We start from the raw sequence: 15,900 nt of genomic DNA, 5'->3' as shown, positions 1-15,900 counted from the left end.
AATGGCAAAAACCTGATGACAGATTACCTTCCGCTATATTTGGAAAGTTATTTATAATCACATTTTTCTTTCATTATTTTATATCAGTGTTCCCCAACTCCAGTCCTCAAGAGCCACTAACCGATCATGTTTTCAGGATTTTCTTTGTATTGCACAGGTAATAATTGGAGTACCTGCACAGAGAATAATTCCATCACCAGTGCAATACCAAGGAAATCCTGAAAACATGACCTGTTAGTGGCTCTTGAGGACTGGAGTTGGGGAGCACTGTGTTATATGTTCCCAGACCATGGCCACTGACATTATATTCTGTTACTCTTTCAGACACTGATGGCCTGATAAGTCACGCGCTGTTATTGGGAAACTTTGAGGCCGCTGTGGACTTGTGCTTGAAGGATGGTCGCTACGCTGATGCCATCATATTGGCCAATGCTGGCGGGGAGGATTTGCTGAGAGAGACCCAGCAATGGTACTTCGCTCGTCAGAAAAATAAGATCACTACAGTAAGTAGCCGACCTCGCCTTGTTATAGACGATAACATTCCTGTAGTGAATTAATGTTCGCTTCTGTTATCACATGTCACAAAGCCTGAAGGCCTCTATATCTGACGGATATCAGCTGCTGTCAAAGTCCTAACTGGATGGAAATAAATGATTGCCATAAACCTCCATGCAGAAGTAGATCCCCAGTATTATTTGTGCCTCCTAATAATTAAGTAGGTGAGAAGCAATGTATCCTAATCGGAGAGTTGCTCTTCAGCCGCAGGAACGTTCCCCTAATAACTGACCATGTTATACAGAATTATTAAGGCGAGGCTGACTTACACAATGCCGTCTTGTCTGTCTGCAGCTCCTCTCCTCTGTAGTCCAGCACAAGTGGAAGGATGTCGTTCTCAGCTGTAACCTGCAGAGCTGGAAAGAAGCATTAGCTTTACTGCTGACATATTCTAAGCCAGAAGAATATGCTGAGCTTTGTGGTACGTGTTGGGATTGCTGCAGTTCTTCATTGCTGTGCTTGCGTTTCAAGGAACTTTCCACAATCTAAAACTACCCAAATATTAATAAGTCGTTAGTGTGAGGATGAGATCATATCCGTTTCACATACTGATATAGTGGATTTTTTTTTCCTATTTTGTTGTGGTTACTACATTAGTAGAGGTGACAAGAAGTGCAGCCATAATGGTTGTCACTCCTGTACTGGCTTCTCCGGATGTAAGTTGTAGTGTGGTAGTGTAAGGAAGCAGTCACCTTTACTATACCTCCATCCTTGAAGTCTTATTGGGGCAACTCTGTGATGAAATGGTTATTTAGGTTGTTAGAGCAAAGAAATCATCAGTGACTATTGCCGTCCCAAGCAACTCCCACAGGCGGACACGTGTGCATGATCCGCAGGTGTCAGCACATGTTCTGGTCATTTAGGATTGGGCCCATGGATAATAGCTACATGTCCTGGTCATTTAGGATCGGGCACATGGATAATAGCTACATGTCCTGGTCATTTAGGATCGGGCACATGGATAATAGCTACATGTCCTGGTCATTTAGGATCGGGCACATGGATAATAGCTACATGTCCTGGTCATTTAGGATCGGGCACATGGATAATAGCTACATGTCCTGGTCATTTAGGATCGGGCACATGGATAATAGCTACATGTCCTGGTCATTTAGGATCGGGCACATGGATAATAGCTACATGTCCTGGTCATTTAGGATCGGGCACATGGATAATAGCTACATGTCCTGGTCATTTAGGATCGGGCACATGGATAATAGCTACATGTCCTGGTCATTTAGGATCGGGCCCATGGATAATAGCTACATGTCCTGGTCATTTAGGATCGGGCACATGGATAATAGCTACATGTCCTGGTCATTTAGGATCGGGCACATGGATAATACCTACATGTCCTGGTCATTTAGGATCGGGCACATGCATAATACCTACATGTCTTGGTCATTTAGGATCTGGCATATGGATAATACCTACATGTCCTGGTCATTTAGGATCGGGCACATGGATAATACCTACATGTCCTGGCCATTTAGGATCGGGCACATGGATAATACCTACATGTCCTGGTCATTTAGGATCGGGCACATGGATAATAGCTACATATCCTGGTCATTTAGGATCGGGCACATGGATAATAGCTACATGTCCTGGTCATTTAGGATCGGGCACACGGATAATAGCTACATGTCCTGGTCATATAGGATCGGGCACATGGATAATAGCTACATGTCCTGGTCATTTAGGATCGGGCACATGGATAATAGCTACATGTCCTGGTCATTTAGGATCGGGCACATGGATAATAGCTACATGTCCTGGTCATATAGGATCGGGCACATGGATAATAGCTACATATCCTGGTCATTTAGGATCGGGCACATGCACAATACCTGCATGTCTTGGTCATTTAGGATCGGGCACATGGATAATACCTACATGTCCTGGTAATTTAGGATCGGGCACATGGATAATACCTACATGTCCTGGTAATTTAGGATCGGGCACATGGATAATACCTACATGTCCTGGTAATTTAGGATCGGGCACATGGATAATACCTACATGTCCTGGTCATTTAGGATCGGGCACATGGATAATAGCTACATGTCTTGGTCATTTAGGATCGGGTATATGGATAATAGCTACATATCCTGGTCACTTAGGATCGGGCACATGGATAATACCTACATGTCCTGGTCATTTAGGATCGGGCACATGGATAATACCTACATGTCTTGGTCATTTAGGATCGGGTATATGGATAATAGCTACATATCCTGGTCACTTAGGATCGGGCACATGGATAATACCTACATGTCCTGGTCATTTAGGATCGGGCACATGGATAATACCTACATGTCTTGGTCATTTAGGATCTGGCACATGGATAATACCTACATGTCCTGGTCATTTAGGATCGGTCACATGGATAATACCTACAGATCATGACTTCTGATGGGGAAGTGAATGACTCTGGATGGTGCCAGATAACCCCTTTGACATTCTATTATAACGGCGCCCCCTGCTGTTCTTTTGATTGTTTTTCCTGACATCATTTACGTTATCCAATATTGGTGAGAAGAAGCCTCTAGCACTTGTTATTGGCTAGTGTGCGAGAACCGCCCCCTGCCTCTGATCCAAGTGATGGGGCATGTGTGACCACCGGCAGTGTCTAGAACTAGGAGAATTTTATAACCATTATTCCAATTGAAAACGTGGTATGCTTGGCACAAGTCAAAATATAATTAATTGGCCAGAGATGTGACTTTAGTTTTGGAACTTGTGCTGAGTCCATGAACGATATCCATTCTTTGCTTGAAGACGTTCTTGGAAACCGCTTGGAGTCAGAAGGAGAAGGGAAGATGTCCTCGCAAGCTTGCTTGTGCTACATATCCTCGGGTAATGTGGACCGGCTGACGGAGTGCTGGGTCCGAAGCCATGAAACCTCAACACCCCTTGCACTGCAGGTAAGAGAACTGGCTTTTGGTGGTCAGCTATTTACATTTGTTTATGTGAGGATACAGTAATGGATTTATCTGGAGATGTGGTGTAAAGGCATGGGCACATACACATATGTGTAGCCAGTGTGATGGCATGCCTGTGGTGAGATGTCCACACATTAAAGGGGTATTCCCATCTCCAAGATCCTTTCCCAATAGTTAGTAGGGGTAATATTAATAATATTCGAAAATGCCTCCAAATAGAAATGTAGTATAGTTCTCCTGATTCGTTATGTCGCTTACCTCATGTAGGTCATTGCGATAGTTTAGGTATCCATGATTACGACCACTCATGTAGTGACACACAGCTCTTAATGGTCTTAACCATGGACACCTAAGCTACTGGAATGCCCTATATGAGGTAAGCAAGATAGCGAATCTGAAGAACTATACTACACTTCTAATCGGAGGTATTTGCTAATATTATTATTACACCTACTACATATTGAGATAGGATCTTGGATACTGGAATACCCCCTGAATTTTCACTTTTTTTTTTACCTTCTGCACATAATGAATGACAGCCGTATTGTACTACGTCATTAGTAAAAATGACAGCTTTGACTGCAAAGATAATTTACAATAGATGTTCACCCGAAGTTCTCATGTCCACTTTATGCAATATGTCTCAATCGAGTCCATATGGAGAAGCTGCACCTACTGACTCGTTTCGGGGGCACACCCTCTTCAGGGAAATTTCAGGCATGAAAGTTGATGTGTGGACATTTTGGTCTATTGAACTTATAAAGGTTAATGAGAGACCCCATTGGACACACCTTGGTCCCAAAGTTCACCTAAGACATATTTGATATTTATGACGTGCCTGTTTGCACAGCAGCGAAATGAAGTGTCTGCAGAAAATAATGCCTCTTGGTATAATGGGTGTAGCTGATTGAATCAAGTATTTTAATAAAGGGCATTTTACCAATTTCATCTTTCACAAAAACCTATTGACCTTTAATAAAGCAATAATGAATATAAAAAGAGGAATAAAGTCTAAAGTCACTCTGGTTAGTCTGCTGGTAAGATGGTACAGCTATGAAAATGAAGACGTCACATTTTTGATTACTTAATTCTCTGCCTGCTTCTTCTTTTTGTAGGACCTAGTGGAGAAGGCCATGGTACTAAGGAAGTCTATTGAGCTCCTCAGAGGGTCTCTACTGCCACCACAAGGGCCTGTGTTAGCAGAGAAGGTCGCACAATATGCCAGTCTCCTGGCATCTCAGGGGAACCTTCCTGCTGCCATGAGCTACTTACCCAGTGACACGGAGGAGGTATGTTAATAATTATATGGATGAATTGGTGAATAGATCATTCAATTTTTTCATCCTGTTACAATTGTTGTTCTACCAGGAGATCTCGTGTAGACATAGTATAGGGGGTCCCGTGCCTGGAGAGGCCCGAACAGGATATCACTTGTATTGCTGGCCACAGCTTCTCCATACTAGAGGATGTTTTGTTATGTAGCATCCCTGTAACCACTCTATGTGCATTTTGTTTCCTGCACCATTGTAAGGCAATGAGAAAATACCTAGCAGGCATTACTTAGAGAGAACCTGTCAGTCTTTTCCTAGTGCCTAAACCACGGGCAGCATGGATCGGAGCCCAGCTGTGCTATTGCAGCCAGGTAGGTTTCTTCTCTCCAGGGTTTAAGAGAAAAAATAGTTTGAAGAATCAACTGGAGTCCATAAGGAGAGAAGAGACTAGTCCAGCGCTGCTCTGACCGGCTTCTCCCCCGCCCTTCTCTAGTTGATTGACAGGTCTCTCTCTATGTACGCATGTGGGAGATCTGTCACCAGAGATTTCAGCAACAGCAGGGAGAAGGGCTAATGAGGAGGTGTCACTCTGGCTAAGTGGGTGACAATGGAGCCAACATTTTTATAAAGAATTTTTTTCATTCCTACTAATATGGATTTTTAATGTAAGCACACCAGTATCATCAGGTGTGAGATCCATTTAATGATGTATTGAGTTTGTGTTGTGAAATCTCGTGACCGATCTCCTTTAATAAGTCACTGACCTACAGTGTCCAGTTAACTTTACTATGACTGCAGCATATTGCGTCTTTCACTAGTTTGGTAGCATTGAAGTGTTCCAACGGCAAAAACGTAGAACATAAAGTTGCTGTGTCTCCACATTTACTAAGGTAAGTGGTGTAATATGTCATCGAATGCTGCATGCTGTGATTTTATGTTAATAGAAGGTATTCAAAGGTATCATAGGGCCCCATAAATCTCTCAATCTGCCTATATAGACATATACTGGCCAGATGCATACATGTATTTTAACTGTACTTCAAAGCATAGTTGATTACGTACTGGAGTGCTGTTCCCTGCACAATAAGTGGTCCGGAGCTTAGCACTATACCCCACCACCACCATCCTTTCTTCATTCTACTTACTCCTGGAGGTCCGAGCCCCTTAATCCTAGGGATATGCCATTACTTACGATGGTGGGAAGACCCCTTATTTGTGATAATTCCTTATTCCCAAGGTGGCTCAAAGGAATTGGGTAGTAAATCCTGTTCTTTACAATTGCTGCTGTTTAGCATTCTTACATTGTACAATACGCTTATCATTTCAGAGTTCGGTTCGTGAACTACGAGATCGTCTATTGAATGCTCAGGGACAGGCTGCAAATGGGCAGCGATACCCTTCAAAGACATCCAGTAGCTATCCATCGCCTACGGTCAAACCAAGCAGAGCATCGGAAGGCTTCTCCTATAAAGAAGGAAGCAAACAGGTTTGTGTTGGATCCCTTATACCATATATGTTCATTTTGATTCATTTTTTTTAAAGCCATAAGTAAAGTAGGGCAAAAAAAAATGTTAAACAAAATTGTACTACAGCGATTCCAGCAGCAGGTGGCAGTACAGGCCACGTCATGCTGCTTATACCTTATTTTTCTTACTGATACTTTCTTACATATCATAAATTTACATCTGAAGTTCTTGTACAGCCAATTCGCGCTTGAAAATCTCATGTACTGGTCTGAGAAAGGAGCAGCTCAGAAATGAAACTCAAGTCCTTCCTTTGTTTTGTTTTTATTTTTATTGTTTCTGTCTACAAGTATAAATGTGTACAGATTTAGCAACTAAAGCTTAGTCATTATAGAATATAAAACCTTAGACAAATTAAAAAAAACAATAAAGTCCACCTCTTTTCATCATTTTTTGGCGTGCACTGTACTAAAGTTTTATGCATGTTTAGAAAAAATTCTGCAGAGTAAGAACGCTTTCCAAAATAGAAGCGTCAATAGTTAATTTTTATCAATTATCTAAATTCAAAGTGAGTGAGCAGAGAGAAATCAAATCAATATTTGCTGTGACCTCCCTTTGCCTTCAAAACTGCAACGATTCTCCTAGGTAAACTTGTCACTCGCAGACAGTCTGAAGAAACTCTGTAGGGAGGATGCTCCAAACATCTTGGAGAACTAACCGCAGATCTTCTGTGGATGTCTCTTGTGCAAATCCTTTTAGCTGGTCATGTAACCCCAGACAGAGGTGGTCAGATCAGAATTGATGCCGTTTTGAAGGCAAATGGTTGTCACACCACATATTGATTTTACATTTCTCTTTTGCTAATTAATTTTGCAATTTGTTAATTGATTAAAATAAATGATTGACACGTCTATATATTAATTTTTAAGAATTTTTTCTTTGCCGCATTTTTTCCTCACCTGTCTAAAACTTTTTGCACATTAGGTTTAATTAGCATCATTTAGAAAACTTTCTGCAGTTTACAATAAACCAACCAACCAAACAAGAACAATTTTATATATCGCAACTCGAATAATATAACAAGTCTGTTCTCCAAATTCAACAGACAAATGCCACTTTTAATGATTTCTGCAGTCTCAGAATTATTCAACCCCACCTGAATAGAATCACATTTACAGATCATGTATTCTCTCAAGCACATTTGATATACTGAATGGAGCCCTTTAATTAGTAGCATCAAATGAGCTTGAGATAAGCCACATCGCACCCCTCGCCAGTCCAGGTATTTGACAGTGATGTTTGATTGCATGTTAGAAATATAGCTAAAAGCTCCCATACACTTTAGACTAGTGTAGGCTGAACCTGCTGAAATCAATGGGTCTGACAGTCTAATGTGAATGGGGCCTGAAATAGATAATGGTCAGGGGAGTTAAAGGGATTGTCCGGTCCAAATTGATAAGTCTGCGGTCACTTATGAATCCTCCCAGTGTACACACTGTGTGCTACAAGGGTTTGCCGGTTTCTGATTCGGGGACTGGACTTTATGTATGTGTTATACATACTCCCGGCCAGTGGGCATGGCCTCGCTCTCTCCGTACACGTGCCTGGACTAGACAACCCCTTTAAGGATTGTGCAAGTCTGATTTTGGACTGCTTTTGTTCTCCCCAAGATAAACTGCTGCCAGAGATCTATGGAAGAGGTTCTCATATAAGACACAGGAGCACTCCGCAGAGCAAGCACTCCGGTGAATAGAAGGGCTGGGCGAGCCGCCCGCCGCCCATACGATCAGCCAAATCGTCATTCAGCCAGCAGCCATCTAATGTGTATGGGGGACTTCAGTGGTGCAAACATGGAAAAGAGGAGATCATTGCTTTGCACCAGCAAGGAAAAAGATAACCAAGCCATTGAAAGTCTCTAGAGATATGGCTAGAAGCATTGATCACAGGTTCATGTAATCGTTGTTCATTTATCTGGCCGGGGCAGAAGGAGGAAGCAGTCACCAGATTCCTAAGAAGGCAGGGTGTCAAAAGACCACCCGTGACTGCAAGGGGCATACAGCAAGATTTGGTGGCAGCAGGCACTGAGGCTTCGGGTTGTAGGTAGGGAAGGTTTCTGTTTCCGATATCCATGATGTACATCCCTAGTAACCCAAAAGCACAAAAATAATTTAAATAAAATTAAGTAAGGCTCAGAATTTTGGGGATTCTGTATGTACAGTGTATGTATGTATGTTTTTTTTTTTTTCATTTTTTCACAATAACATTGACTATTATTACTTTTTTAATATTTGTAGGCTTTATTCCAGTCTCCAGTTAGCACTGTACTTCCACCCCCGCCTTCAGTGCCTTCACCATTCATACCTCAGCCAATGCCCGCTACAGTGCCACCCCCTCCATCCATCCCATTCCAACCTTCCTCTGGCCAGTCTTCTATCTACCATAGATATGGAGCCTGGCAGCCTTATCCAGGGTCACCGCCCCCGTCGGCTGTGCCAGGTGAGTGCTAAAAGATGAAGCTCTACAAGGAAACTTATTGATGCATTATGATATTGTATAGCTTTAGTAATCTGTTTTACAGCTTGATTTGTTTGTTCATCTTTAAAGTCCATACAGACAGGTCCGTTACAGTGCTTGTTTTTCATCAATTTGAAACTGATACTGACTTTTCTTTACTGAATATGTTTTAAACGGATGAGTACTAGTCATGTGAACACAGCCGAAGGCTACATTCTCACACTGAGGGAAAATGAACAGAACAAGGACATATAGCAGACAGCTCGCAGACCTGCGGAGTTACATAGATCTGCTCACACATTTGAGAAAACTATATACTGCGGCATGTAAAAGTTTGGGCACCCTCTGTCAAAATTATTGTTATTGTGAACATTTAAGCAAGTTGAAGATAAAATGATCTCTAAAAGACCTAAAGTGAAAGATGACACATATACTTTGTAGTTTAGGCAAAAAGGTGTATGTATATTTTCATCTTTTACATTTTAAAAATTACAAAAAAGGAAAATGGGCAAAAGTTTGGGCACCCTGCATGGTTAGTACTTAGTGCACTCCCATTTGCACGTATCACCGCTTGTAAACTTTTTGTATCCAGCGAAGAGACTTTCAGTTCTTGTTTGAAGGATTTTCATTCATTCTTCCTTGGACAATTCTTCCAGTTCTGTGAGATTCCTGGGTCCTCTTGCACGCACTGCTGTTCTTAGGTCTAGCCACACCACAGATTTTCAATGATGTTCAGATCAGGGGACTGTGAGGGTCATTGTAAAACCTTCAGGTTGTGCCTTGAGGTTTTGTGGATTTTGACGTTAGTTTAGGATCATTATCCATTAGTAGAAGCCGTCCTCTTTTCAACTTGAGCTTTTTTACAGATGGTGTTATGTTTACATCAAGAATTTGTTGAAATTTCATCAAATCCATTCTTATCTGTACCGGTGAAATGTTCCTCATACCATTGGCTGCAATACAACCCCAAAGCACTATTTATCCACCCCCATGCGTAATGTTTGGCAAGATGTACTTTTCATGAAATTCTGTGCTCTTTTGTTCTCCACACATACCTTTTGATCATTGTGGCCAAAGCGTTCTATTTTAACGTCATCGGTCCACAAGACTTGTTTCCCAAATGTATCAGGCTTGTTTAGATGCTCTTTTGCATACTTATGACACTGAATTTTATGGTGAGGACGCAGGAGAGGTTTTCTCCTGATGACTATTCACGACTCCAGAGTCAGCAAAATCTTTCTGAAGATCTTTTGCAGTGAAGCGGTGGTTCTGATTTCGCTTCTCTAGCGATCCTGCGAGCAGCCCTCACTGAAATTTTGCTGAATTTACCCTGGCCTCCACTGATGTGAACAGCCATTTCTTAATTGGATTTCGAACTGAGGAAAGGGTAACTTGAAAAAGCTTTTCTATCTTCTTATAGCCTTATCCTGCTTTGTGGACCTCCAGCATTTTCATTTTCAGAGTGCTAGGGACTAGTGATGAGTGAGTGTACTCGTTGCTTGGGTTTTCCCGAGCACGCTCGGGTGCTCTCCGAGTATTTGTAACTGCTCGGAGATTGTGTTTTTGTTGACGCAGCTGCATGATTTACAGCTGCTAGCCAGCCTGAGTACATGTGGGGGTTGCCTGTTTGCTAGGGAATCCCCACATGTATTCAAGCTGTCAATCAGAGGCAATGAAAACTAAATCTCCGAGCACTTACAAATACTCGGAGACCACCCGAGCAACGAGTATACTCGCTCATCACTACTAGGAACCCATGACTGCTCACAGAATGATAGGTAATACGGTATATTGCTCAGTGCACATAGGCTGCCATTGTGCTCAGCAGCACATGTCCTGTTTATATGAAGCAATCCACTGCCGAGAACGATAATCTTTTCTGCAGGGAAAAAGAGCATTTCACCCACTCAATGAGGGTTTTGCTGGTTTGCCGTGTGATCTGAACCCTATTTTGACTGCTCGATTATTGTAAACTACAAATGGACTTTAGCACAATTTGATTACCTTACCCACATAGACAATTACTAGCAGTCTGTGTCTGTAATAGTCATGTGATTACTGCAGCCTCGGCACACATTCATGCAGACAGTGTTTCTCTGCAGTGAAAGAGGAGGATGGAGTCATGTAACAATGGCTTCTAGACACAGTGGAGCAGCAGGCCGGTCTGGGTAATGGGATTTGTTCCCTGTGGATGCAGACCCATGGCAGTCCTGCCTCAAAATCTGGATGTGCTAAATTCTCATATTGCTGCTAATTTCTCCCCTATGTTATGAAGGGACAACATCCGAGGGGAATACCTGCTGCATTTCCACAACATAATGAGCATGCTGCAGATTTTGACAGCATGCGTTTTTCTTGCAGAAACTGAGGTACATGTGGATGTGTTTTTTTTTAAACTTACAAAATATGTATGGCACAGATTTTCTGCATATATTTCACCGTTTATGTTCACTTATATATGGCCCCAGTTTGCTATTAAATATTCCCCTACCACTCCTCTGTTCTGCTGGCCGGGTACCTGCTGCTCTTTTCTCCTTTTCTTCCTGCCTGTCGGCATCTGACCGCTGCAGATATAAAGCTCTGGCAAAAATTAAGAGACCACTGCACAATTTTATAAAAATCAGCTTCTCTACATGTCTGACAGCCATTCAATTCCAGTGTCAGCTGAATACCAACCAGAGTACACCTCATTCTGCTTAATGTGCTTCCTATTAGATGAACACATGAACCAAATCTTATTTAACAAAGGAAAGTATAAATAACGCTGTTGTGGTGTTCACAATCCTCTTGCAGTAGGACAAGCTGGATGGCAAAACAAGCGTTAGTAAAATCCCAAAAGTAATCGGAATGAAAAAATAACTTTTAACCATGCCAAAGGAGTTGAAAAGAAAAGTCTTGAGTGAGGAAATAAAGGGCTCAATTCAGGCTTTACTAGCAGAGGGACACAGTGAGCGTCATGGTTGCCTCCATCCTTAAAATTTCTAAGATGGCAGTCCATTACAACAAGGTCAAGTAGCAAACATTGGGAACAACAAAGCTACAGACCGGCAGAGGGTGAATATCATTCAGCAACCGCAGGATGACATCAAGTGACCTACAAAAGGAATGGCAAATGGCAGCTGGGGTGAAGTGCACGGTAAGAACAGTTCGTAACAGGCTCCTAGAGGCAGGACTCAAGTCATATAAAGCTAGAAAAAAGCCTTCCATCAATGAGAAGCAAAGGAGAGCCAGGCTGAAGTTTACCAAAGACCATAAGGATTTGACAATAGAGGACTGGAGTAAGGTAATCTTCTTTGATGAGTCTAATTTTCAGCTTTGCCCAACACCTGGTCATCTAATGGTTAGATGGAGACCTGGAGAGTCGGACAAGCCACAGTGTCTTGCACCCACTGTGAAATTTGGTGGAGGATCGGTGATGATCTGGGGATGCTTCAGCAATGTTGTGATTGGGCAGGTTGTTCTTGCCGAAGGACGTATGAATCAAGCCGCATACAAGGTTATCCTGGAAAAACAGTTGATTCCTTCTGCTCAGGCAATGTTCCCCAACTCTGAGTTTTTCCAGCAGGACAATGCGCCATGCCACACAGCTAGGTCAATCAAGGTGTGGATGAGAGACAGAGAGCTTTCAGTAATACTAATTGGTGATGGAATATCCTGCTGGACACCTATCATAAGATGGCTCGGTAGCTGGTCACAAGTAATCATGCATATACTGGGTTTAGCTAAATGATGATCATCTGCATTTAACTGAACAGTTGCAAATTGCACTTTAGTTATATCTAACAGACCACTTTAAAATAGAATTTTGAAGTTCGGCTGCAGCAGCCTAATTGTCATTTTTTGCCTCTTAGTTTATAATCATATCATTATATGTACCGTATTTCCGGATTATAAGACGCTCTTTTTTCCCCCAAATTTGGTGTGAAAATGGGGGTGCATTTTATAATGCGGATATACCTTACCGGTACCGTTGCTACAGGCCGCAGGCTGGGATGAGGGGTGTCCGGTGCTGCTGCTTGTGTCCGGCACTGCAGGGTGTCCGGCGGTGCTGCGAGGGTCTCCGATTTCCCCCTGGTACTTTGGATTCCTCCCACACTTCAAAGCCATACTGATAGGGAACATAGATTGTGAGCCCCAATGGGTACAGCAATGATAATTTATGTAAAGCGCTGCACGATATGATTGCGCTGTATAATAAAAAGAAATCAATAATAAATATTTCTATCATCCTTCCTGCAGCGGAACCTTAGACTGATCAGTCTCCAAATGTGACCGTTATCACATTAGGTCATGCTGGATGCTGAATTTGCTGCCTCTATAGACACTTTTGTCCCACATACTTGTCAGGTGATTTTCAAAAAGTCGCTAAACCACATGAAAAATGTGGTGCAGGGCAAGATAGCTTTTTAAATCTCCCATAATATATTTTAGAAAGTTGCATAACATCTCATTATTCCTCAAAATATGTATGATGCTACTTTTCTGCAGTCTGAATTCATAATATGCTGTTTTTTGCTGGGATCTGTTCGTAAGGACCACAAAACCATTTCCGCTTAAATCTCATGACATGGCAGGACTACACTTCCTATAACCGAATCCTCAGAGCGGGGGGTTCTCCGGGAAATTAGGACATTCTCAAAAAAATAAAAGAAATAAAATTAATACATTCTTAAATACCTTAAATTAGAAAATCACAGTTGTTTTGTTTAGACAGATTGTCACTAAATGGCATAAAAATTGCTGCTTTCTTGTTCAGTTGACTGAAAAATGTCTTGGAACGTTAGGACATGTCAGATGCCTGTGAGCATGTGCAGTAGGAGGCTCCGCTGCCGTGACCTGAAAACACCTATCCCCAGGTCACAGCAGCTGGGCTCCCTACTGCACATGCTCAGAGTCCTAACATTTTAGGAGAGGTTTCTATCACTGCAACAAGATGGCGGCCATTTTTACTATAGCGATTACCTCCCTAGACGAAACTAATGTGATTTGCTAATTAAAGGTATTTAGAAATGTATTCATAACAACATTTTTCTTCTATCTATTTTTTTTCCTTTCCCAGAGAACCCCTTTTATGTAATGCATTTACACGGTTATTTTAGCTTTTAAGTGACTTGTTATTTAATGTAGTACTCAACGTTGTGAGGTCTGACAAGACGATTAGGTGGGGACATGTAAGGATGGAGTTTATCCCTTCGGTATGTGCAGCACTGCGGCACATACTCCTCTGAAAAGGTTTGCTTCGGCTTTTTGTTAATATAGATTAGCCCGTGACTTGTATTTGCAGGTGCCACTTCTTTTATGTGCAATGTAACACTGAAAGAATATTTTTAAAGTTGTATTAAAGTCTGGTTTAGGTTTAGGTTTAGGAGAATGTAGGTTTTAATCCTTTAAATTTCTCTGCTCAGGCAAGCTGGGCTCCTTTTTTTCGTTTAATGCTCACATAATTGCTTTTACTTGCTGGTCATAGAATCAGTTTGATTCTAGACTTCTGCATGAAGTCTGTCACTCTTTGTCTGCAATCCATTTAGATCGCTGAAAGACTGGTGGCCGGTGGGCGGTTACTGGTCACATCTCAAGTGCTTAATCCGCCGACTGTTGCCAAACACTCCAGTGGCTGTGGGAGATTTCTGCGGGTCCTTCATGCTGTTTTGTTCGAATACAATTCTCCTGTGTTGGCTCTTTGTGGCCTTCTCTTTACAAGGGGCCGGGGATATAATAGCAGTGGGGAAATAAGTTTCTCCTGGCCTGTGACTTTCAGGCTGTTGACAAGTGTATTAGTAAGGGAATGTCGCTGTATTTCTTGATTTGACTCCCATAAAGATTGGCCTGTAATAAACAACATATAGCAACTTGGAGGACTGCTTTATAGTACAAGGGAAAGCTGTCATAGATCAAGTAATGTTTGCATGTGTTCCTTCCCTGCACTTTTTAAAGCAAACCGGTCAGCAGCATTTTGCTAAGTAGACTACAGTCATTGTCAGGTTGGCAGTGTTAAACTGATTAAAATGATACCTGGGGTGAAGAAATCTTTATGTAGTTCTTGTGTAATCAGTGTTAGAAGTTTTCAGTTAATGAGATGCTCGTGCTACAGGGCAGGACTGTAGGCAGAGTCTTATCTTTCTACTCTAGACCAGAAAAACCACGGAAATACCTGCCTACAGGCCGCCCCGAAGCACAAACAGTCTGTTGACTTAGTCCATGAGCCGGGCCAGATATCGGTACCACCCGGAGTGACTAATTTTCTTTGGTATTTTTAGGTAGATGCATGTCTGTAGTTTATTTTTTGATATGATAGCCCTTACATATACGTAGCTTATTAACCCCTTCAGCCCTAGGCCTATTTGTACCCAAGTGCCTAAGCCAATCTGACCTGTGCCACTTCATGGGCTAATAACTTTGGAACGCTTTCACCTATCCAAGCCATTCTGAGATTGTTTTCTCGTGACATATTGTACTTCACGTCAGTGCTAAATGGGAGTCAATATATTTTACCTTTCTATATAAAAAAATGCTAAATATTCGGAAATTTTGGAAAAATCGGCAATTTTTTAACTTTGAAATTCTCTGCTTTTTACAAAAATACTGATACCCCCCATAATAGTTATTAATTTACACTCCCCACATGTTTACTTCATATTGGCATCATTTTGAAAATGAAACCTTATTGTTTTACGACGTAATAGGGCTTATAGTTTTATGCGCAATTTTTCACATTTACAGCAAAACCCACTTTTCAAAGGACCAAGTCACTTCTGAAGTCACTTTAAGGGGCTTACATAACAGAAACCACCCATAAATTACCCCATTTTGCAAACTACACCCCTCAAGCTGTTCAAAACTCATTTTTAAAAACTGTTAACCCTTTAGGTGTTCCACAGGAATTTTAGCAGAATGAAGGCGAAATTTCAAAATTTCATTTTTTTTCCAGATATTACATTGTAATCCAATTTTACCTGCAACCTAGCAAGGGTTAACGGCAAACCCAAACTTGGTTACCCTAATTCTGCAGTTTATAGAAACACCCCACATGTACTCGTAAACTAAAGTATGGGCACACAGCACAGCTCAACACGGAAGGAGCGCTATGTGGTTTTTGGGTGGCGGATTCACTGGAAGAAATCTAGGGGGCCATGTCACATTTGAAGGCTGCCT

The 15,900-nt window shown here is 41.8% G+C and overlaps 1 protein-coding gene across 5 annotated transcripts in view; it reads left to right on the top strand.

Annotated features, from left to right (window-relative positions):
• SEC31B (SEC31 homolog B, COPII component) overlaps positions 1–15,900 on the top strand; it is a 126,713-nt gene that overhangs the window by 78,726 nt on the left and 32,087 nt on the right. For all 5 annotated transcript variants that reach the window (XM_077259158.1, XM_077259163.1, XM_077259160.1 and 2 more), the window contains exons 15-20: positions 325–503; positions 850–976; positions 3,337–3,482; positions 4,616–4,789; positions 6,099–6,257; positions 8,529–8,730. In XM_077259158.1, coding sequence (XP_077115273.1) covers positions 325–503; positions 850–976; positions 3,337–3,482; positions 4,616–4,789; positions 6,099–6,257; positions 8,529–8,730 — 987 coding nt within the window. The remainder of the gene's footprint in view (positions 1–324; positions 504–849; positions 977–3,336; positions 3,483–4,615; positions 4,790–6,098; positions 6,258–8,528; positions 8,731–15,900) is intronic.

Source organism: Ranitomeya variabilis, chromosome 4, assembly GCF_051348905.1.
Source record: "Ranitomeya variabilis isolate aRanVar5 chromosome 4, aRanVar5.hap1, whole genome shotgun sequence".
Taxonomy (NCBI): Eukaryota; Metazoa; Chordata; class Amphibia; order Anura; family Dendrobatidae; genus Ranitomeya; species Ranitomeya variabilis.
This window is presented reverse-complemented; position numbering and strand designations above follow the sequence as displayed.